Source organism: Ursus maritimus, unplaced genomic scaffold, assembly GCF_017311325.1.
Source record: "Ursus maritimus isolate PB19 unplaced genomic scaffold, ASM1731132v1 scaffold_34, whole genome shotgun sequence".
NCBI lineage: Eukaryota > Metazoa > Chordata > Mammalia > Carnivora > Ursidae > Ursus > Ursus maritimus.
The window spans coordinates 19,675,651-19,700,173 of record NW_024426008.1 but is presented as its reverse complement, the minus strand read 5'-3'; the positions used below and the strand labels follow the sequence as shown (position 1 = coordinate 19,700,173).

The 24,523-nt window shown below is 46.1% G+C and overlaps 1 protein-coding gene across 1 annotated transcript in view; it reads right to left on the bottom strand.

The window, feature by feature from the left end:
* DMRT1 (doublesex and mab-3 related transcription factor 1) overlaps nucleotides 1-24,523 on the bottom strand; it is a 101,158-nt gene that overhangs the window by 48,445 nt on the left and 28,190 nt on the right. Inside the window, exon 3 of the mRNA XM_040620287.1 lies at nucleotides 13,939-14,222. Coding sequence (XP_040476221.1) covers nucleotides 13,939-14,222 — 284 coding nt within the window. The remainder of the gene's footprint in view (nucleotides 1-13,938; nucleotides 14,223-24,523) is intronic.

Sequence of the window (24,523 nt, the reverse complement as noted above, 5' to 3'; positions counted from 1 at the left end):
CCCACTCCCCCTGCTTGTGTTCCCTCTCTCACTGGCTGTCTCTCTGTCACATAAATAAATAAAATCTTTAAAAAAAAATAATAAAAGAATAGTGAGAAGATGCCCTTGGCAATGATGTGTGGTTTACAGCCATTTAAGTTGCAAAAGCTGTATTTGCGATGAACATTTGATTTTATGAACAGAAATGTTCTTCTGAAAAAAGGCAGGGCTCTTCACATGCTGTGGAATTCCAGGTCTCCTGGTGACGTGAAGAATGAAGGCTGGGGGCTGGACTTTCGCCCTCATTAAAGGATTTCTTTAGTTTTAATAGAAGCTTCTTTTCAAATCATCCGGATGGGATGCCTGTTCCCATGCTCACCCAATCACACACTGTGAGCGCTCTTCGTCCACAGACCTTACCTGTGCAGGTGCTTTACCCAAGGGCAAGTGTCCATTCACCTCCTGAAATATACACCTCATTCTTCCTCTGGGATGCCACATGTCACAGCTGGAAAGAATTCTTAATATACGAGCTAAAAATGATGGCTACTATGTGCACATTTAGGAGATGATGGAAACATTAACACAGCAAATGCTGACTCTTGGGACACAGCCCATCCCTCCCCTCTTCCCTTCTTGTGCCTCAGGGTCCTTTGGGGGTCAGCTTTCTCTCACCTAATCTTCCTTAACTTCCTCCGCTGGCTCAACTTGCTTTCTCTTTGGGGCTCATGTTACGGAATGCCCTCCACGCCCCTTCCCAGTGGGAGGAAGACAAGGGGACAGCAGGTGGAGACTGGCCTTGTGCCAACTCAGGTCCTTGCAAGAGATTCCCCCAAAGCGTGGGTGGACCTCTCCAGTGAACCATGGGGGAAGCGGCTGTGTTCGAGGATCAGCTGAAGAAGCTAAGAGCTATGCACCCAAAAATAGAAGGGAGGCTCCTCAGAGAGGAGGTGGGAGAGAAGAAGGGGGGCGGAGAAGAGGATGGCCCTGCGGTATGGCAGAGAGGACAAGCAATTAAGAAATGATACATCTAAGACGCTTGAAGCTGTGAACCCCACAATTCCCAAACCTCCAGAAAGTCTGTGACACAGGCAAACACAAAATAAAAGAGTGAAAGGAAAGGAGCTCAATGTCAGGTCTGGATTAACACCAGAGTAGATTTTAAACACGTGAAAAACAGCCATAAGATATACCATGGAAAAATTAGCAAGTTGTTTGGAAACACAGAACCAACACTGACCGTGAGAACATAAAGCAAGCCTCCCTCAACTCCCAGAAATCCCAGAGGGCCCCTAAGAGTCACATCACTTGGGCACACACTTTAAGGGGTAAACACCCCACCCACAGGGGTCAGGACGAGAAGCGCGTTTATCAGTGGCCCGTTATGCTTCTCCTTATTATACAAAACAATTAACATAGGAATATTTCCACACTTTAAAAAACACAAATTAATTTTTGCTTAACTTGTGCCGCTCATCAGGTTGTTTTCGCCATCTGCATCTGTGATGCTGAGCAAACAGGGTTTACTCCTGTTCTGACAGTATTTTCCAAAATGCAGCACTGTGACCATGAGTGACCTAATTCAGCAGGTTGCAATCAGAGTTAAAAAAAAAAAAAAACAGTATAGAAATAGATGGAATGAAACCAAATAGGATAAAATAGAACAGAAATCTGAAAATTCATTGTATATGGTATGAGCAAGAACTGTTGCATGAAATGTTTCACTTTGTATTTATATGTATGTGTAAACAAACTCCATCACAATATAAAACATTTCTTACTGTTGGGTCTCCGTCTAAAATGTCTGAAAGACAATGATATATGAATCTGGTAAAAGGAAGCAAGGGCTTTCAAAGTACACACAAGAAAAAGCACATTTTATAAAATGACTCCTTTTCCTGGACTCTGGAAAGATTCAGATGCACTTTGGGGGCTTGCAGAGAGAGAGGGGTGGTCTGTCGGCCAACAGCCTCAGCTGCAACCAGCCCAGTGCCGCCCTCGTTTTCCGAAACCACACATCTATGCAGGATTCCAGCTCCTCGGTCAATACTTACATCTGTTTTGATTCACAAAACTGAACCACAAACCCTGACTTTGCACCTGAAGTCATACAGAGCTAGAGAGACATGCAAGCACCATTTACCTGAAAGCCAACCACACACACAGCTGCAGTGAAGTGGCTGGTGGAAAAGGGCGTGAGAAGTCTGCATTTTTATAACTGGGCTGCTAACTATCCAGGCACAGGACTCCCCATTTCCGCTAACATGGCGAGTCTCCGAAAGCATAACAACACCTCTTCAGAAAGGCAGTGGGGGCTTGTGATGGTGACATTCTTAAAGTAACTTTCTTGAGAAAATGTTGGTTCTTGACTACAGGACTTTCAGAGGAGGAAAGTCAAATAAAATTGAGTACATTTACTGAGAGATACTACAGACCTGTCCTGTGTTCTCACGGAGTCCTCGCAGCATAATAATCATTAACATAAGAAGAACTAACGGCTCAGAGGGATCAAGTAACTGGCTTCCACTCATAGAGGGATTAAGCAGAGAAGCAGGATCCAAACAAAGCAAGTCGGCCTTGGAAGCTTCTCTACTAACCTCACCGCCTTTTCCATTTTAAATCAAGATGTCTGCTGATTATAAAGACCTCCTCACTGCCTTTGGCTTTTACCAGTCTGTGTACTCACTGCTTCAAGATAAAGTAAGAAACTTTTTTGGGGGGTGGGGGGGAGGGAGTCTGAAAATGAGACGACAACAGGCCAGTAATCATGTATTTGGGAACTCTGATTTTAGGACCAGAAGCATTAGAGACATCCATATCTGTTCCCATCTTGATGGACAAACTTAATTAACCTTTGCTACTCTGTTCCAATCTACTGTTTTAGACAAAACTAGTGACCCACAAACAATATGTTACCATCAGAATCTCAACGTTGGGCTGTGACATCAAGAGATATAGCCCTATCAGCAGTATCGGGAAATAAGCCACTTGGATTAGCTGCTCTAAGAAATATGGATTATATTCATGTCACACATGAGCTGTCAGAAACATTAGGATACTTTTAGCATAAATCAGCAGTGTGAAGGGTATCTTATGAGTACTGAACATGACAGACTGCTCAGAGGGCAAGGTGAGACTGTCTGGGGCCTGCTTGTACACGTGAGCACACGCACAGACTCACACACTTCACCCGAGCTGGTATTAAAAATTCGAATGCTGGCTGCTGAGGGGTGATGGGCACGCCCAACTCACGCTGGGTTAGCGGCATGGAAAGGCCCCTCCAAGACTATGCTGGACAGCCCACCTCTAAGTAACCAAAATGACACAAGAACAACCAAAAATCTGTTTCCCTAAAGTGCTCAGAAGAGGGGGTAGCAGGAAAGGGGACAGGATGGGAAAGCCAAAGAACCATGCTTGAGGACCATAAGCTCAGTGATTTAAATTTGGTTAATCCTATGAAGACACAGGAGTCTCCACTTTCTCTAATATATTAAGTCTCAGAAAACATCATATAAGATACGTTACATCCACTGAAATCTGAAAAGACCTATCATAAGATATAAGAAAACATCACGTAACACCTGTCAAGACTTCTTGCAAGGAAAACCAAGAATGCGTGCTGCCCTACTAGGAAGGTGGCAATATAATGGGAACAGACGTGCCCTCTGCAGTCAGGTAAACCCCCGCTCAAACACAATCCCCCTCTCAGCAGCTGTGTGATCCTGGCAAGTTACTTCATCTCCCTGAGTGTCTGTTTTCTTACCCACAGAGGAAGTAACAATCCCTGAGGGCTGCCTGTAGGGGGTGAGCGGAATGGCAGATATGAAGTGCTCAGACCATAAGGCTGTTCAACACCTGTCCTGCTGCACGCTCCCCGTCCCTTCCCCCACAGGGCCTCTCTCTGTGGGCGCACCAGTGGGACAGTGGTGGTCACACTCCAGGACCCCTCTTTTGGGGTGCCCTTTCCCAGGTATGCCAGGGGTCTGCTATCAAAGGGGGAGACAGACAAACCTTCACATTACACACTTAAGTATTTTAAGTATATAAACCTTTTGCTCGGTATTTGAAAGAAACCTCCCTTCTCTGAATTTTTTCTACTTTTCAAATCTTAAAAAGTTGAAAACCCAACTCCAGGCCCTACTCTGCCACTGTTATATACACAGTGAGAGAGAGAGAGAGTGAGAGAGAGAGAAGAATGTGCCTTCTTGTTTTTGGAGCTCATATCATTACTCAAGACGGGATTATCCTGTCCTTCCTTCATTCTCCCAGGATTGGCTGGTAAGAATGACTAACTGCCAGAAAGAATGTTCATGAGAAGGAATGAGATGAAAAGATGTGAAAAAATGAGGATGTAATCCCTTTTTCCCAGTTTCTCCCTCTTATGAACCTCCTTCCCAGAGGCTGTGCACGGCCAGGGTGATGCCCACAGGACGCTGGGAGCAACCTGTCCTGGGGGCGGGCAGTTAAGGGGTCTATTCTCTGTAGAGAACGGTTAAAAAGTAATAAAACTCATGGGGCACCTGAGTGGCTCAGTCGGTTAAGCGTCTGACTCTTGATTTTGGTTCAGGTCATGATCTCATGGGTCATGAGATCAAAACCCGTATTGGGATCCACGCTCAGCAGGAAGTCTGCTTGAGTTCCTCTCTCCCTGCACCCACCCCCCATGCTCTCTCACTCTAAAATAACTAAGTTAAATCTTAAAAAAAAAAAAAAAAAAAGGTAATAAAACTCATTCAAGTCATTCTGCTTTGAATTGTCACCATCCAATGGCAATTCTCAACAATAGCGGTGTTGAGATCCTGGCCTCGCCCTGCCTCCTGCACACCACTGAGCAGGGACCACGTCTTCACAGGGCATCACAGCCCTCCCCAGGAGAGCTCCAGACTCCACCACAGCAGTGATCAGAGAATTCCATGTGTCCTTTGATTCTCCTGTCATGCATTTCCCTGCGAGGCTAGCACAGTGCCGGGGGCAGAGCTGGGACTCAATGAATGGTCATGACGAACATGTGAATGAATTTCTTTTTTTTTTTTTTAAAGATTTTATTGATTTATTCGACAGAGATAGAGACAGCCAGCGAGAGAGGGAACACAGCAGGGGAGTGGGAGAGGAAGAAGCAGGCTCATAGCAGAGGAGCCTGATGTGGGGCTCGATCCCATAACGCCGGGATCACGCCCTGAGCCGAAGGCAGACGCTTTAACCGCTATGCCACCCAGGCGCCCCGAATGAATTTCTTATACATGCTTTGTCTGTAATATGGTGGAGATTTTTTGATAGTTTTTTTTTTTTTTTATTAAGATTTTACTTTTAAGTAATCTCTACACCCAACATGGGGCTCAAACTTACAACCTCGAGATCAAGAGTCACATATTCTACTGACTGAGCCGGCCAACCAGGCACCCTGGAGATTTTTCGTAACCCTGTTCTTTTAACCTTTCTATTGTCATATTCCTCATATAGTTTTTTAAAAATAAGGCCAACCAGCCTCTCCTATGCATTCCCTTGATTTTGGTCTTTATTCAATTAATGAGGGACACTTAGCAAGCCATACAAAATGGGCTCCCAAGAAATTTGAGCCTCACCCAGCCATGTACTTAAACACTCTGAAAAGCAACTAATTTTGTGTCACATTCACATCTGCTTAGGAAAAAATGTAAGCTAAAAGGGCAAACATAAACAGATAAGATTTTGGCCACCAGCCCAACCAAATCAAATCTGAAAGCTTTCAAGAACTGTGATCTAATTATCTGGTTTTCAAGCAGATTACAGAATCCCCAAATGACTGTATTATTTACTAACCTGATGCTATTGTGTCAGAGATCAGGTTGTGTAACAATCTCGCAACAGACTGATAATGTATTTCTTTCTGCCTCTGATTGAATACCGAGCAGTCCCCGGGGGACACGAGCCCTTTGCAGGGTTTTCCAACTTAGTCCAGATCACACTGAACTTGTGTTACAACAGACAAGAACCTGCATGTACAAGAGTCTTTTAGGTTCCTAAAAGCCTGAGGTAGCTTCCACCTGGACTGCCTGGGCGCTACTGGACCACTCTAGGCAGGCCGAGAAACAGCCCCTCAGGAAGTGCAGGATGCCCAGGATGCCCTGGATGCCCTCCGTCAGTACCGCCTGACCCCAGGGCCAGGTTTCCAGAGGCCGCTTCTGCCATCTTCTGTCATCTTCACGTTTTCCACTGAAATACTCTGCACAAAGCCCTGTGCCCTGCGGCCGTTAAGACAGATTCCTCAGCCCACCTCTCGTCACCTGTCTGGGTTCAGCTTCCAAAATGCCCACCTACTCCCTCAGCTCTGTTCCAGGCCCAGAGCCCCCCAGTGGTGCTGATTCCTACCCACAAACCCTCTCGCTGCCACGAAGTCTTCATAATCTGTGAGACGAAACCACAAGTCCTCAAGAAGGACGTAATAAACGCCAGATGATGGCCGTCATGACCATCACTTGTAGTCGTCTGAAACCAGACAAGGGGACAGATGAGAGGCTGCACTCCTCCGGGCCACAGAGTTCAGTGGCCCTCTGTGCCCATGGCCAGCAGAAGTCTGCCCCCTGCAGGAGCAGGAGTGTGTCGTGAAGGCCCCAGAGGACTGGAGGTATTATTTTTCCTTCAAAGAGAAGGACCTCATGAGGAAGTAAGCGTCAAAAAGGTACAAATGCGGCTAGGATCTGACAGGCCACTGAAGGGAAACTTCACAGAAGAGGCAATGAGGCCCTGAACTTGGGAGAAGCTGCACACCTTCCTTTCACTGGCTTTAAACTTTCTGAGGTCTGTGGGGACTTTCGTGTTTCCTTAAACAGAAGATTCTCCGAGACTGGCCCTCTAGTCCTGAGTCTTCACTGAACCAGACAGCAGGGCCTACTTGGGGTACACGGGAAGGAGTCCCACAAAATGCTGGGCTGCCATAAAAAGGAAGAAAAAGACCAAAGCACCCTGCCTGCCAAGAGTTAAGCTGGGCGTTAAGTGGACACAATCACTAAAAGCAACAGATGAAGACCCAGGGAACTCTGCTGTTGTCATGGTGACAGTGACTGACACAGAGATTTCCAGACTGTCTCTGGACTGCAGGCTAGTAAGACGAAGAAGGGAAAGAGACAGGGTGGAGCAGGGATAGTGCTGCTGAGTGAGGGCATTTACACAAAAAGAAATCCTCCCACCTAAAAGGATCATTTTATTTTCACAAAATGTTGGAAGGGCACAGTATCAATAAAAAAAATTAAAAAAATTTTTTTTAAACTAAGCTCTATACCCTGCGTGGGACTTGAACTCATGACCCCAAGATCAAGAGTTGCAGCTCTACCGGCTGAGCCAGCCAGGCACCCCTAAAAGTAATTTTTTGAATTAAGTAATTGAGCTCTACAAAAAACTCCCTTGTCCTTATTTTCTCATTTCTCTGTAAAAAACCAGCACAGGTAAGAACAACCCTCATGAAGACAGTGAATCACTAGACACATTCCGAGTTAAGTAAGATGACACCAACATCCACTGCAGTATCGACAATGAATAATGCACCAAGAACATATATGAGAACTGGGGGTTTTGGGGGGAAAATGGCAGTACCAACATTTTTCTGTGTCTAACCTAGATACCCCAAAATAAGCAACTAGAAAATTATTAGAATTATAGAGTTCACGGATGTGGCCAGATACAAAATAAATATACCCCATCATCTCAACAGAACCTGTAACACGTTCAGTCAACATACTTATATCTAATTCCCCTTTAAGAAACCAAATACAGGTTGTTAGCACTAACAGCCCAAAGCAAACACTCCATCTATTTTAATTACGTTTTCCTAAAGGAAGAAACTGCTTGAAATATTTTAAATGGGATCGGTTCTCATAAACTCTTCTTGTGTCTGCTGGCAAACTTTGTCATTTATTCTTTCTTGAGAAAAGAGGCAGTTAGCGTCCATCCACAACAGATAGTGGCCAATACCCAGCTTGTTCTAAAAGGACAAGCCTCGGCTTTTACCTGCCGGCGTGGCGATAGTTTAGAGCCAGGCAGCCCCGGTGATCCCAAGACTGTTTGTGGAGAGAGCCCCTGACCGTGGGTAGAGGGCCCAGGGCTGGGGCCTGGCTGCCCTGTAACCAGCTGCATTCCACAGATCACTTCAACTTTCTCAGCTCAGACTTATCCAGGAATCTGAAGTGGCCACAGGCACATCATCCTGGGGTCCCTGACAGTACAGCTTGGTGGTCTGAGGCAAACACAAGATGCATCTCAAGTCTCCTTCTTGTTCCCTGGGAACAAGAGCCAGGTTTTAGCTACCTGCACCCCCCGCCCCACCCTGGGCCCTCCTGTGGGACTTCCAGGTTACAGAAGGGAAGGGGCCGCTGCTGCCCCCCCCCCAGTCACTTCCTCTCACTCTTTTTAGCTAACAGGTTGTTCTGAGGCTGAGCAATACTAATGAAAAAGGGGGGCAGTGTGAAAACGGCTCCATCAGGCTGCTTGTCGTAGGACTCAGAATATCAAAGGACAGGGGCTTCTGTAAGGCCCTGCCTGGCCCCTTGGCCCCCCACTCATGGAAGGTGCTAAGAGGGCCACCCCAGGAATGCTCACCTTCTCTGTGCTCCAAGCCCCAAATGCCAAAATTTTCTTTCCTTCCTGCCTGTAGCTCAGTTTCAAACCCAGGACTACTTAGATGCCCCCCCCCCACTTCCCATCTCTTTGTCCAGGTGAGAATAGCAGCCTTCCCCCCAAGATCTGCTTCTCACGTTTTTGTCTGTTTGGCTCAGTGGCAGATCCCTAACACGCAGCAGGACCTCCGTGCATGCTGATCTAATAAACGAACACATCCAAGTATCCAAGTGAGGTGCATCATCAGAAATGGACACCCTTATCCTAAGACACTTCAGACTGAGCCCAGAATGTCCACCAGAAGGAACGAGATCACCTGTGTTGCCACTTTGACCACACCCGAACTGTGGTCCGAATGGGAGTCTACCCGGGAGTCTACACATCTGGTGGCCCCAGCTTCTGAAAAGCAATCCAGAGGTCCCCTGCCAGTGGGACTGAAAGGAGACCCCAGGTACAACTCTGAGTCCTCCGTATTTATTTCTGCTACTTGATATGCACCTCTCCCTTGTCAACCTGGTACAACATGTTTATTTAAGAGATAATGTTGCCGTGGAGGAGTGCACAAGGCAATAAACAGCTTTTGCAGGCAATTAAATGCAGAAGTGAAATTGAGCTGCTGGTCAGTGGAACCAGCCATTCATCGTGAGTCTGTTCCAGTGTCACAAATGTTATTCCTGTTTCACAACAGGACAGGAATCTGTGATTGGGCCACAAATCTCCAGAGGCTGGAGGCAGACCCAAAGCGAGTACAGCAGCTCTCAGCATACAGGGCATTAACACGAAAGCGTCCTAAGATGCTGGGATGCTGACCTAGTACACTGTTCTATTTCTGTTAGGTTTTGCACTTAGTAGGGGCTCAATACTTATTTGTGGCTTGCTTGATTTTATAGGGACACTTACCGGAAACCTCGCCTTAACAATAAAAAGTCAATGGTTTCTTTCTGCAAATAATTCAATGCCCTCCCTACTGATCTCTTAGAAGACTAGCTTTAAAAAAAATTATGACGATTTGTGCTTCTGTTGTTTTCTTCTAGGAGTCACACATACTGATACACCGAGCAGCAAGGGGAGGGGGCTAACGAACAGAACGGTGGCTCGCTCTGGCAAGCAGCGAGGAAGGAAGTCAGTTCCTAGCAGAAGAGTCAAGACACTAGATGGAGGAGATGCTGCTGAAGATTCGGGCCATTCAGGCGGAGCCAGGGTCTGACCGAGAGAAGATGCAGTCAGAAGAGGCTAGCACAGGGCTCTCCGGACGCAGATGTGGAACACCTTCCACCAAGGAGATGAAACACATGACCACAAGCAAGGGAGCGCCCCCATGCTGCCCTCCCCCAAGGGAAGCTTCCACTAGGAGGGCGCAAGTCACAGCCCAAAGAACAGAGCCAGGGCAGCTTCCCCACACAGTGGGGCCAGAGCTCAGATGGCTGTTCCCTACACTCCTGCCCTAATAACTTGGTTTAAGAAGTGAGTCATCCAATTCCTTATTCATAGCGATAACACTAACTAGTTGTAAGTATTATTTGTAGGTGTTCACTATTTAATTAATAATACTCTATAACAGACACATCTTTTTTTTTTTTTTTTTAAAGATTTTATTTATTTATGTGACAGAGAGACAGCCAGCGAGAGAGGGAACACAGCAGGGGGAGTGGGAGAGGAAGAAGCAGGCTCATAGCAGAGCCCGATGTGGGACTCCATCCCGGTACGCCGGGATCACGCCCTGAGCCGAAGGCAGACGCTTTAACGACTGCGCTACCCAGGCGCCCCTCTATAACAGACACATCTTAAACCTATGTTGCATCATTACAATCTTTGTCTATGCTTTCAGTTTTTTATTTAAGTGGAGCACATTCTTTCTTTCCCAAGCCTGATAAAAATTATTCCACCTACATTCATACTTGGCCCCTACTCACATGTCAGTCTTTTAATAATAACTAAAATGTGCCTTACATATACTGTATCTTGTTACAGAGGGGATCTGAGATAACTAACTAAAATACGTATGAACAGAAGGCTGAAAATTAGAGAGACTGTAAAAAAATAATGCTTAATGAAAAAACATCACTGCGGTTAACACCAGCACAGCCCCTGGCGTACTACAGGCCTCACATGCGGGAATCACCTCCCTACAGGGGCTCTGCTGCTGCGTATCCAGGCAACAATTCTGTGACATGGGACTCTGCCCACGAACAGATCAAAACACAGAGATGCCAAGGCTATTTTGTATTTTGCTCAAAGCTTCAAGAACAGTTGAATCACAAATTAGAAATGAATATGGATCTTCCAGCACCAGACTCTACACTCCTCTAATCCAACAAACCTAGTTTTTAGTCTGGCCTCTGCCATCAACTGGCTGTGAGTGCTGAGGGAATCCCTTCAGCTCCAGACCTCAGTTTCCTCTGCAGCACGATGCTGTGAACTGGAATTGAATAGGACCCACTGCAGCTCTGATCATCACTGAACTGATGGTCCCCTGCCATTTTGCAAGCTGACGGCTTGTACCTATGTAGGCTCTTGCATTTTTAATGTTAAGGAGTTTATTTCCAAGAGAACTACTTTTTGTGGGCATAACAAGGAGGTTATAAGTCAAGCTCTTGTTTGTATCCGTTATAAGGCTAATCCAGACTCCTACAGCGGCAGACTTAGAAAGGATAGAGAAGTCATATGGTCAAGTCCCTTCGTCTCAACTGTTAGGATCAATTTCTAGGTTACAGACACATTGCAGGTGTGCCTAAATATGCTTTACTGACAATCACGTTCACAGGAAAGTTGTATGCAGATGCCAAAAGCAACTTTCAGATCGCAGGGAATTCAGCATATTTTAAACACAGATGGCCGAGACGGCATTTTCAGGAAAGCTTCAGAGGCCCCATTCTCAGCCATCTAAAGTAACCACACATCAGCACCATTCTAGAAGTTTCTGCCTAATTCCAACCTCCACAAACGAAGAAAGAGAAAATCAGAAGAAGGTTCCAAGAAGATCCCCAATGAAAAGTAAAGCACTTAGGCAGAAATTCTAAGCCCTAAAGAACGAAAGAGGGCGGCTTTAGTGTTCATATTAATTGATGGTGGTTCCCATGGCCCCGAGTTTATAGCAGACCCAATGATAACCAGTGCTAGGAAACACTGTGGAGCCAGAACTCCAGCTCTCCTGTCTGGTGGCTGTGTGACCTTGGCTAAGTCAGCCCTCTGAGTCTCAATGTCCTCCCCTCTAAAGAGGACACAACACTATCTAGTTACTGGGGCTACAAGGAAGACTCACTCTCATCAAATGCTAGCTGGTGCTATTACTTACTAACAGGAATGGGCATCAACTAAAGTAGCAGAGAAAATCTACTTCTGCAAAATAACTTGTTATATAAGAATGGATTGCCAACAGTGACCAGCTAAGAAAGAAAAAGTCTTAAGCCCAGCCTCCTGGGAAAACAAACTCACATGTTAAATGATGTCTTGGCATCTCTCCTGGGCGGCTAACCAGGGACACCTCCCTCCATAAGTGGTGGTGCTAGAGAAAACACGAACAGCATCAAAGCTGCCTGTCCCCACAGGACTAAGAAAGTTTGGGCAAGATTCTTCCTTCCATCTTTGCTAGCCAGGGTGCAGGAACTGACCCTCAGGGGACTCTCTCCTTGCACACAGCACCTGAGACATCTCTCCAAGACCAGGCAAGGAGGATGGCTGAGAGAGTCCCTGAGAAGGACTTGGTGAGAGACCTCCAAGGAAATCCAAGACATCTGCCATGCCCTTCTCAGGTTTTCCAGGTAGAGTAAGAAGAAACATAAGTGTGTCAAGCATCATATGCCAGCTGCCATCATATGTCTGCTCAAAGAGTCTGACAAGGTAGAAGGAGATGCTTGACTTTGCTGTACAGCTGATCATGAGCTCACTGGCTTTCTCTCAGCAAACACTTAAAATGTTTTTTCTGACCCTTTTTCTCATAAGCCAACAGGTTCACCTTCCTACTTTATCCTTAAAGCCTGGAAGTAGCCAGAAAACCAGGAGACTTCAACAGTAGTCCCTGGGAATCTACAGGATGTGCTGGTTTTTTGTTTTTTTTTTTTTCCCCAGAATTACAAGATACTTCTTTCTCCTTTCAGGGGGGGGAGTCCCTGATAGAAGTCAACCTAAAACCTGCCCCCAGCTGGCACTCTGAGAGGCTTGTAGGGGTCCAGGTGGAAGATCCATAAAACCTTGCATTTCCTCTACACTCATATTATTCTGACTTCTAACACCCATATGCTTAAAATCTTTTTTAAGTATGATTCTAAAAATAAAATGTGTGGAAAACTTATGAAAATGTGTAGCCCAGTGGATTAAAGTGGACAGTGTATTAAAGCCCAGCCCTCTTCCTAATGGGCTGAAGAAGTCTGATCCCGAAGGGTAGTGAGAGAATCCAAAAAGTGGGGTAGCGTGAACATTAAGAACTTCCCCACATCTAAAAAATTCAAAATGGAATAGAATTGCTTGAAGGATAATTTCAACTCACATTTTTTTTAAAAGGTGGGCATAAGAAGGTCAAAGATTTGCCCTAAACTCCCAAATATGTCTGTCCCATTGGGATGGAATCAAAGCCCAGCTAACAAAACCTGAGCATGGTAAATGTACCCAAAATACGAACAATTCTCTCAGAATCGTTACATCTGACAGTAGGAGGGGCTTGGCGGTGGTGTCAGCACTGGTGTGTACGCACTCCCACAGCGTGGGGACCCAGCCTGGAACACTTTCCGCACCTCCATCTGCCACTCACATACTCCAGGATCGAAATGGTTAAAGCTGAGGGAGGATAACAACTCTAGAACAACACTCCTTCCCTGACAATGCAAAATGCTTTGTTTTACCCCAGATGTTAATTTAAAAGTTCCTGGTTGTACACTAAGAGTATGAACAATAACCTTCATTTCCAGCTTAAAAAAAAACCCCAATTTGGCCCAGAATGACAGTGACCTCATTCCTTTTCTTACCTTGCTTCCACACAAACATACAGATGATAACACTTCACCCTTCCAGGGTGCAAATTCATCACAAACATTACTGCCAGCCAGAAGGCTGCACCCAGCATGTTCTAATCTGCTCAAAGAAAGTGGGGATGAGCCTGGAGGAGGTGAGCCCCTTTTGAGTCTGACTCCGGCCAACTGGGTCTTTATGCAAAACGATAGTGAAAAATGAGAAAAGTAAAATTTCAAAATGCAAAAGAATACATGCATCCTCCTTTACAATCCCTGTAGCCAACCTCTGGGGTCACATGACATCATGGAAGAGTGAACACCTTTTTAAGCCTTTGGCATAACGTTCACACACGTGTGCTGAGCTGGTCATGTGTGTATATATGTGTGCTCTCGACATATCCAGTCGCTCTGGGTAACGTCTTACCTGCCACTGGTTTCCTGTCTGCCCAGGCACATAAGGTGCTGGGAGGCTCCGAAGGCTGTTCTTCACCGGGGACCCCCCGAGGGGGCTTCCCACGTCCCCAGAAGAGGAATCAGCAGCCAAGGCCATGGAGTACTGCGGGTAGTTGTACAGATTGTTGTAATAAGGGAAGAGAGACGGCTGGTAAAAGCTGCTGTAGTAGGTGGAGTCAGACACCAGGTCAGGTGTGTTCTCCACGTGCCCTCTGCTGGTGACAGCAGGAATATCCTGGATGACCATGCGTCCCTCTAGAAAGAAAAGAAAAAAAGACCACATGTATTAATGTGGGGGTCTACAAAACTTACGCTCAAAACCCTGGGGACCTATGGCCTTCCTAATCTGCAAAGGGGCAGAGCAAGGCTCTGGAACATGCTGCTTCCTCCTAGGGCTGAAAAAAAGGACAGGCCTCCAAGGCTGGCCAAACTAGTAACATGGCTGGCCAACCCTTGCTGGTTAGCTTTTTTTTTTTTTTTTTTTTTTACTGAGAATTCAAAAACATTTAGTAACATGAAGTTTCACCAGGCCTAACCTCCACCCAGATAATCCTATCCTAATGTTAAGAAATTAGAGATCAAATCTAATTAACTTGGCTATCCACACCATTTTTACAACAAAATTAATTGTATTTCACTTTAAATAGAAAAATCCCAGTGCCCTAACTGTGGTAATCCTGAAGATATGTCAAAGGCTAAGAGTTTAAGCAAACATTGTTTCCTTCACTTCCTTCCACAGCTGATACTGTATCCTTCAGGAGTCTGGACAATGGTATACACCAGGGGTAGACAAACTTCTTCTGTAAAAGGTCAGTTAGTAACTATTTCAGACTTTGTGAGCCATTCACCTGCAGGACGTCCAGGTTGCTGAGTGGTTGTGTAGCAATAAAACTTTATTCAGAAGCGCAGTCAGTGTGGGGCGAAGCAGCCTAAAGGCTGTAGTTTCTCAACCCTGGGTCTAGATTTTAAACTGTGTCGGTCCCAGTAAACAAGCAGACTTCTAAGTCACTTCTCCAATGGACATCCATTAAACAATGTTCAAAGAGGGGGTCCACGTGCCTGACATGGCTGCAAGGTGTCAGAATGCCCCTCCCTAGGGAGTCTACAGTCTAGAGTGAAGCATGTGATGGGCTTACAAATAGCAGCAAGGATTATCACACAGGAGGACCCACAAACAGTTATGGAAATCCAAAGGCTCGAAAGATGACTTGCAGCCTAGAAAGGACTACAGAGATCTTCATGGGAAAAAACTACATTCCAGCTGCACTATAATGGAGGAGCAGAAAGAGGTGGAAATAAGAACAAGAGTGCTGAGAGGAGGACAGTAAGGACAAAGGAATGGGACCGGGAAAGTGGGAGGGTTTGGGAGTGCTGGACAGGGTAGTGGGGTTGAAGAACTGGGTGGCGGGAAAGGGAAGGTGAGGTGGAGCTGGAGCAAGGGGTGGGGAAGCCCCCACCCAGCCCTCTGGGCCCTCCAGGATGTGGCAGGACCTCAGAAGATTTCTGAGCCAGGAGCAGATGGTCAGATGTATGTTCCCGAGTGGTTTACCTAATGGCAATCCTAGGACAAGCAAAGGGAAGAGACCTCAAGTCTTCAAACAGAAGGAAGGGGCCTGTGCCAGGGGTGGGGAGACAACTTAGCAGAACTGGAGGGGCTGTCTGGGGAGAGGGAGAAGCCTGGTGTGGTAGGGGAGAGGGAGGTGGTATGCTCTGCCTGGCAGAGAGGCTGACAGTGGAGATCCAGGAGACCAGGAGGTGCTGGCTGCCTCTGAGGAGAGGAGGAGGGAGTTGTTACAGAATGTGTTCTGGGAGAAGAGAAGGCAGGCAGGGGTGGAACCGGGAGAACAGAGGAGAGAACACAATGTCACACAGGCCAAAGTTGATGTGGATCCTGGAGGGGCCAGTACGCCTTGTCAACTGCTGCTAAGAGATCAAGCAAATCAGTTCTGGAAAAGACCAACCGAGGACTAGGTCTTCAGGGTGTTGTGGTTTTTGCACAGTAGAAGGAGCGGAGGCTTGCAAGAGATCGAGGAACAAGTAAGCAATGAGGAATAGACCAGATGAGGACAGCCAAGAGCCTTCTCTGTGCCAGAATGTTGGCCCAGCAAGCAGGCAGCAAGCCTCCGGGCTCACTTATGCATCCCCGTACCTAGCACAGTGCGGGACACACGGTGGTCCATATTTACAGAAGGGATCCATGCGTAATGGTTTTCCAAGTAGCCAGGCATCAAAATAAATGTGAGGAAGACATAGAAGCTCCAAGGAGTAATAAGATGTTATCTCATTTTTAAACCAGTGGTTAAAAAAAACCAGAGAAGGGTTGAGCATATGTAAGCGGAAACCAGTGGACAGAAATTCCTCAAACAGGCAACACATGGCCCAGAGCAGGTGCTCAGAGTGTCCACTGGCTGAATGTGAAACAGAAAAAGAAAACATAAAAAAGGTGCAAGCTCTGGAAGGTATTTTTACAATCTCATTTTAAAGTCAGTGGTAAAGTCTCTTTTCTCTGAAAGAACACAAAATCCACCCGCCTTAAGCTCTTGCCAATGTTCTGTCAAGCCACTGTTTTATTATATTTCTTTTCTTTCCTTTCCTCTCTCCTCTTCCCAGCTGATGAGATGAGAAATTCCAATTTTGTTATCCTACACCGCATCCAGAGAAGGCACATGCCCATTCTCTCCTCCTGAACTCCCCTACTTTTTATTTTAAACACCAATCTCATGGCATAACAGGTTGTTTTCAGTAGCTAATTCTTTTGTGCTTAATGTCATGTCTTCATTGTTTTCCTGATTACATTAGCAATATAAATTTTGCAAAAATGAAAAATTATACGGATATTTAAATCAGAGAAGGAATGAATGACACATGTGTTTTAAATTTTCTTATTTAAATTAAGGTTAGTTAACATACAGTGTATTATTAGTTTCAGGGGTAGAATTTAGTGATTTAGCAGTTGTGTATAACACCCAGTGCTCATTACATCAGGTGCCCTCCTTAATGCCCATCACCCAAGCTACCCTATCCCTCCACCTCCCCTCCAGAAATCCTTAGTTTGTTTCCTATAGTTAAGAGTCTCTTAGGGTTTGCCTTCCTCTCTGTTTTTATCTTATTTTATTTTTCCTTCCCTTCCCCTATATTCATCTGTTTTGTTTCTTGAATTCCACATGAGTGAAATCATAGAGTATGTCTTCCTCTGATGACTTACTTCGCTTTGCGTGATACCCTCTAGTTCCATCCACATCATTGCAAATGACAAGATTTCATTCTATTTGATGACATATACCACATCTTCTTTATCCATTCATCTGTCGATGGACATCCTGGCTCTTTCCAGTTTGGCTATTGTGAACATTGCTGCTATAAAAATTGAGGTGCAGGTGCCCCTTCGAATCACTACGTTTGTATCCTTTGAGTAAATATCTAGTAGTGCAGTGGCTGGGTCATAGGGTAGTTTTATTTTTAACTTTCTGAGGACCCTCCATACTGTGTTCCAGAGTGGCTGCACCAGTTTGCATTCCCACCAACAGTGTAAGAGGGTTCCCCTTTCTCTGCATCCTCGCCAACATCTGTTGTTTCCTGAGTTGTTCATTTAGCCACTCTGACTGGTGAGAGGTGGTATCTCATTGTGGTTTTGATTTGTATTTCCCTGATGCTGAGAGATGTTGAGCATTTCTTCATGTGTCTATTGGCCATTTGTATGTCTTCTTTGGAGAAATGTCTGTTCATGTCTTCTGCCCATTTCCTGACCGGATTTTTTGTTTTTTGGGTGTTGAGTTGGTAAGTTCTTTATAGATTTTAGATACTAAGCCCCTTATTTGATATATCATGAATGACATATTCTTAACCACTCAGTCACAAGCTTTGGTGGGACATTCATATACAATCTCACAAACATTTAGGAAGGTATTTTAGATGTTTACCCGTGTCCCTGCCGTGGGAAAAACTGGATACCCTTTACGACCTGCCACCTCTCCATCCTCTGCTCCAGCCTAATCCCAAAAGAGTAACTAGAGATGTTCTCTTGAACGCTAGGATGTCGCCAAAGCTGGTCAGTTGGGCCAACTGTCACTACCAGTTGGCAATAACCCCAAAGGTAGATTTACAACTCATAAACCACAAACTATATAAACTAACCACACACAATTTGAAATCTATATGTATGTATATATTCAAAAAGTGGTTCCCCATGTACAAACTCTTAATAGGCTATTCCTAGGACCCTTTTCTGAGTCATAGGGGAAAAAAAGTAAATATTGACAGCTGGCTCTACCAACCTGAGCTAAACGCCATGAATTCCTCCCGCCCACCCCCATGCCTGAAACGCACTGTGACAGGAACATTTTAACTGCACAGCCAGGATAACAGAGCACAAAGACAGGGGACACAGCTTAATGAGTTTGCTGAAAATTCTTATGCTGGATCTCACTGTTTATTTTTCTAGAATAAACACAGGCCAAGATGACTTAAAAATGGTATTAGTGGGGCGCCTGGGTGGCTCAGTCAGTTAAGTGGCTGCCTTCGGCTCAGGTCATGATCCCAGAGTCCTGGGATCGAGCGCCACATAGGGCTTCCTGATCAGCAGAGAGCCTGCTTCTCCTTCTCCCTCTCCCTGCCACTCCGCCTATTTGTGCTCTGTCAAATAAATAAATAAAATCTTTAAAAAAAATGATATTAGTAATAATAGAAAACACAACAGCTTGTGCTTTCCCAAGAGACCGTGGTAGCTTTCTTAACCAGTGGTCCCTTGTAAAAATTATCAACCTCTAGGTCCTCTGCCAAGATGCCAATGGAAGAACAAAGTCACAATGAAGAATGAAGTATTAATTTGTGCTAGGGAGGAAAAAAGGTCAGCAGGGCTGGATTCAATAACTAAGAAAGCAAGAAGGAACTAGAGGAGCATGTATCTGGAAAAATGACCACTGGCATTCATCTGACAAAGACGTGAGGAGATATTGCCTACAGACTTGGTCCCTTTTTGTTCCAATGTTCTTATTTGTGGCTCAGTACATTTACCTCCACACATCCAGTGCTTTGATAAGGCTTCCCAATCCCTCTGCTACTTTTTTTTGCACTAACATATGCAGCGTGAAATATGATTCACTCCTTCATGAGAGATCAATACTCACACATGATAAACACCCGTATCGATCTTGCAGTGTTATATGCTGGTCTCCAGGCCCGTGGCATATTAATAGTAGTTAACTAGTAATTCATTTTAAGTATGTGAAGGCTTTCTTCCCCACTCTTCTCTAGTGTCAAGATTCCCAGAGTTGTTGCACTTTGAGTCCTTTACACTCAAACCAAGAGTCAGACTCCCTTTTCAATGACAAAACCAAACCCCAGTTTCCTATATGAAAGATCATACGGAAAACCAGAATTAACAGTTTACAAACAATAAGACTATTTAGGATTCACAGTGATCTCAGGTGAACAGTTAATTTACAAATAGCAGGTTTTTTTCCTTGTGATCCCATGGCTTGCATGGTCTCTGTCCTACTTAGCTTCTGGTTTTAAGAGTTACTCACCAGGCGAAATTGTTCACTGCTAAGTCTGAGATCTCAAAATTACCTACCTAACATGTTGTACCGAGTATTAGCAAGATACAGAAAAAATGTAAGTAATTTTCTCTATTCCTTTTTATTTTTTTAAGGAAAATTAAGGTGTTAATAAGACTGTGTTCAATGATGACCTGTCAGGGAACTGGAAGGATGACAGGGGTGCCTCCCTGGGACAAGAAGCCTTCCTCAGCAGCTTTCTTCTCTGCAGGGCAACCCCCTATGTCCAGATTAACAGCTCCTGGCATTTCCTAGACTTAGGAATAACGGAGAAACCCAGAGAGACGCTTCAGGACTCCTCCCTCAAAAGGAGGAGAACCTGGAGAGAGACAAAGGGAGAACAGACGTCCCGTGAGCTGACCCCGGAGCCTCTAAACAGGCACAGAATTCCAAGATGAGCTTGCCACCATGACACGGGAACGGGTCGGTTTTCAGAGAGAAAGCAGAGCCGGCGCAGCAGGAGGCCTGATCACGGAGGGGGCAGTGCGCCTACTGCTCCCTAACTGGTGTCTGTGATGATGAACAAGGGACCATCACGTCCACTGGCACCTTCCCCTGGCGGAGACACAATTCATGATCAACACAAGAAACTTACTGTGCACAAGGCAACCTGTCTGGGACCTCAGGGCACAAAGGCTGCAGTCTTTGCCGCTGCAGGACTCACAGGGGACAGTCTGAGACAAACACGCAGAAGGAGAGCCTGGCCAAGGCTGTGGGAATACACCAAAACTGTGCGAAGGGAGGGCGAGATGAAGTCCAACCTTCCAAGTACACGTTCTGCTGCTGCTGGCTCGCTCACATCACTCTTGTACACAAAGCAGGGAATGTGTTTGAGCCAATTTCTCCTTTTCCCAAGGGTTTTTTTCTAAGTGTAATCTGGTCCCGGAGGAATGTGCCAAGTTCAGTGTTCTTAGGGTGAAGGCTTTTCAAAACCAAATGAATCTGAAGTTGGTGTTTCAAGCCAGGAGCAGGTCTGGTTCAAAGGTGTGTAAAATATCAATGTGGGATGCAAAGGGAGCTGGGGAGAGAGAGAGAGAGAGAGGCCGAGACCAAGAGAGGGCGAGACCAAGAGAGGGAGAGACACAGGGAGGTAGAGACAGAGGGTGGAAGAGACAGAAGGAGGGAGAGACAGTGAGAGGGAGAGACAGAGAGAGGGAGGAAGATACTGATTGTTGAGCACGACCACATCAAAGAAACCAAGCAGGAACTAGGGGGAAATGGAGAAAATATGAAGACAGAAAAGCAAATACAGGCCTTCCAAGGCAGCTGGCCACAATTTGAAACAGGCCGCCCTGGGGCCACTGAAAAGCCCTGGGAGTAACACATCCATTGTGTGCAGCAATCCCTGAACTTGGGCTTCAATGACCTCTTGACCTCAAACTTTCTCATTAAGCTCCTCTTTCTAGCTGACCTCTTAACTCAGGCAAAAGACCCTGTGGGCAAAGCGTTCCTGGGATGGGAACTAAAACTGCCCCCTCAAAGAACAAGGACTGCCTGAGCCAGCAAGACCCTGCAGGACTGACCACAAGACAATGCTCGACTTGACCTTCACTGCCCACCTTCACCGACCCATCCACCGTCGCCCCGTATTTTCCTTATATAACCCTGGAAGTATCCTCAGTACTTTAGAGACAGTCTTTGAGACATTTGTCTGCTGTCTTCCCGGTGCTGGGCTCACTAAAATAAATTCCTTTCTTGTGTCTCTTCTACTCCTCTCTCTGTCTTAAGATTTTGGACAGCAGCAAGTGGTCAAAGCTGGTCTGTTTGGGACCCCCAGAGCTGGGTGCACCTGCACCCCCATGCCCTGGCTACAAGCTCAAGTGCTGGTCAGTCAATCCCTGCCCTCAAGGAGCTTCTCTCTGTGGTGACAAAGAGCACCAAAGAGAAATCAAGGGATCACAATAGGTTTCCATACAAGAGTCTTTCAAAAAAAGATGTGTGTGTGTGTGTGTGTGTGTGTGTGTGTGTGTGTGTGTATACACACATACACATATATATACATAAAATGAATGCACACACATATATCTATATTTGCCCCCCTCCCACGGCAGAAGGAGAATGACAGTGTTGCCACCATAGAAGGATGGAGTTCAGACTCTCCTCCAAGGTGAAATCATAACTGGATCTGAGGACTGGCACCCACAGTGCAGGCTTCACCGTGTGTTCCCAGAGAGCAGCTGACATCGCGCAACCCTTCCTTCCCACACGTGCACGCATCTCCTGCATTCCTATTCCCGGGTTTCTGCTCTCCCTTCCCTGCTCTCCCTGCACGTTCCCCCTTTCACATCCCCTCCGTGTGTGCGTCAGAACTCCCCGGGGCCACCCAGGAAAACTACTGGCCTGCAAAGGGAGATATGGAGAATATGCCATTTCTCTGACTTTGCTAGAAAACGTCTCATGACCATGAAAACCTAATCTCATGGCCGCAAAAGTTCTCTCTCTTTTGGCCAGCTCAGAATTCCCTATCATTGGCAAGACGCCAGAGACAGCATGCCACTCTGTGGACACAGCCAGCGGACTGGACAGCAGCAGTGCCACAAACAGGCCAGCGGCCAGGCCAGGGTTTGGGAGGGGACGGGGAAGAGAGGAGGAATGTCCAGTGCTCTGTTCCGAAAGACACCTTACAGGGAATCCCATCACCACTTTTCGTATCCCTTGGGAACACTTTAAGTTAGGAGCATTTGTGACAGACTGTGAACACAGATCTGTGTTTCCACAGAACAGTGTGCTCTGGACTGTGCCCAGACAACTTCAAACGCAGAGGCTTCATCAGGCTCTTCCGCTTGGCTGCAAAGGGCGCTGGGCACAGGGGTGTCCCTTTGCAAGTTTGCTCCTGGCCAGCAGCCTTTACATTTGGGATCTAGATTCTTTCATAACTTTCTTTTAAAAATAAGACCGCAGAGGAAGGTGGGTAAGAGATGGGCGGGGTGCATGATGGGTCCTAAAAGAGGGCACGCGTTGTGATGAGCACTGGGTGTCGTACGGAAGTGAGGAATCGCTGAAATCGACTCCGGAAACCCATAGTGCGCTGTATGTTAACTAACTAGAATTTAAATTTTAAAAATTACTGAAAAAAATAAAAATGAGATCACAGGTGTTTGTCTTTGTTCCTGCAGGTCTCAGGTGGTGATGGGAAGTTTGGGTATGGACACTTAAGTAAACGTGAAGACATAAAAACCCAATTATACCCCCATCGTATTGTTTCACACAGATTTTGCTCAGCTCAGGACTCTACCCGGTTCGGTGTCATTTCAGTGAGGTATCTGTCGTGTAGTGTGCTTCAGGTCTTCAGGAATGATCGCTGAGTAGGCCTGCCCACCCCTCCCCACAACAGCCTGCTTCTCAGCCCACTGTCACCCTTAGCTGCAAGGGTGGCCTGGGGGCGGTTGGGGGGGGGGAGAAGGCCTTGGGGCCAGGCCACACCACAGCCACTGCACACAGCAGCCTCTGGTGAGAGGACCCATTCCAGACCTGGCCTGGGGGGGGGGGGGCAGTGGCCAGGACCAGCGGTCTGAGCCCAGCTTTAAACCCTCCACAGGCTGGCGTTTTCAAGCCGAGAAGTCACCTCTTACATCTGACTGCAGCAAGTCCAAAATGTGGTAGAAGCCCCCACCCCACAGCTCCCTGTCAAGGGTCCACGAGGTCAAATGGGTTTCCACAGTAATGTAAGGATGTCACTCCTCTCTCTCATGGCGTTGACAGTTGCACTGGTGACATGGAAGCAGTGGTGGGGGCATCAAGGCAGTCCCACCAAATCACACCAGTGCTCACTGGATTCCTCACTGCAGTCCTCATTTGTAGTATTTTACTTTGTAAAATATTAAAGAATTTAAAAATTTTTATGTCAATCTTGCTTAAGATGCCCTTGATGAAGCAGAAAAAAAAAAAAAACAACCCTGATTAAATCTCTACCTTTGCCTGCACCTTTTTAACATCCCGTGACAAAGTGGGAGGGGGCATAAAGCACTTCTGCTGCGACCAGAGGGCGATGGTTTCCTTCAACAGGGCACTTCGTGCAAACGTCTGAAGGGAGAGCTACACACTGGGCTTCTTTATGGAACACTGTATACACCAAAGAATGATGACAAGCTCTGGCTGCTGGGGCCTGGGCACTTGGCATTGTCTTGAAAAGGAGCAAAGGGAGCCTGTCACTTCAAGGAAAATAACCGACCGTATTTACTGCCCAAAATTCGAGCTTTCAAGTAAAAATCAGAATTTCTGGAAACGTACATCTGCCACCATACACTTGACAGCTTCCCAAATTTGAAGACTGTTTTGACAAGATCAGTAGTGATATTAACGAATGGGATTTTTCTGATATTTTGCAATGATATAATAGGACCTTTGGAAGATCTGCACAACTCAGTGAATTAATATTTTCCAAATGACCAATGCATGATGTTATAAAATAAAGCAGGGGTGAAAGGTCCATTTAAAGTGCATAATGGCAGGTGCCTCGGTGGCTCAGTCAGTTGAGCATCTGATACTTGATTTCTGCGCAGGTCATGATCTCGGGGTCATGACAAGGAGTCCTGCGTTGGGCTCTGCGCTCAGCAGGGAGCCTGCTTGGGATTTTTTCTCTCTCCTGTCCCTCTTCCTCTGTCCCTCCCCTCACCTGCAAGTGTGCATGTGCTCTCTCTCTCTCTCAAAATAAATAAATCTTAAAATGAATAAATAAAGTGCAAGAGGGACCAGGCAGAGAACAAAAAACTCATTAGCACAGTTGCAGACTCCACCCTGCAACTAATCTTTGAGAAATTATCACCGGGGCACCTGGCTGGCTCGGCTGGCTGAGCACTGGACTCTTGGTTTCTGCTCAAGTCATGATCTTGCCGTTGCGAGATCCCGCCCTGCACTGAGTGCCGAGCTCCGCACAGTCTGCTTCAGGTTCTCTCTCCTTCTCCCTCTTGCTCATTCTCTCTCTCTCTCTTTCAAATAAATAAATAAGATCTTTAAAAATAAACAAATAAACAAACAAATCACCTTTCAAATTTGATCCAA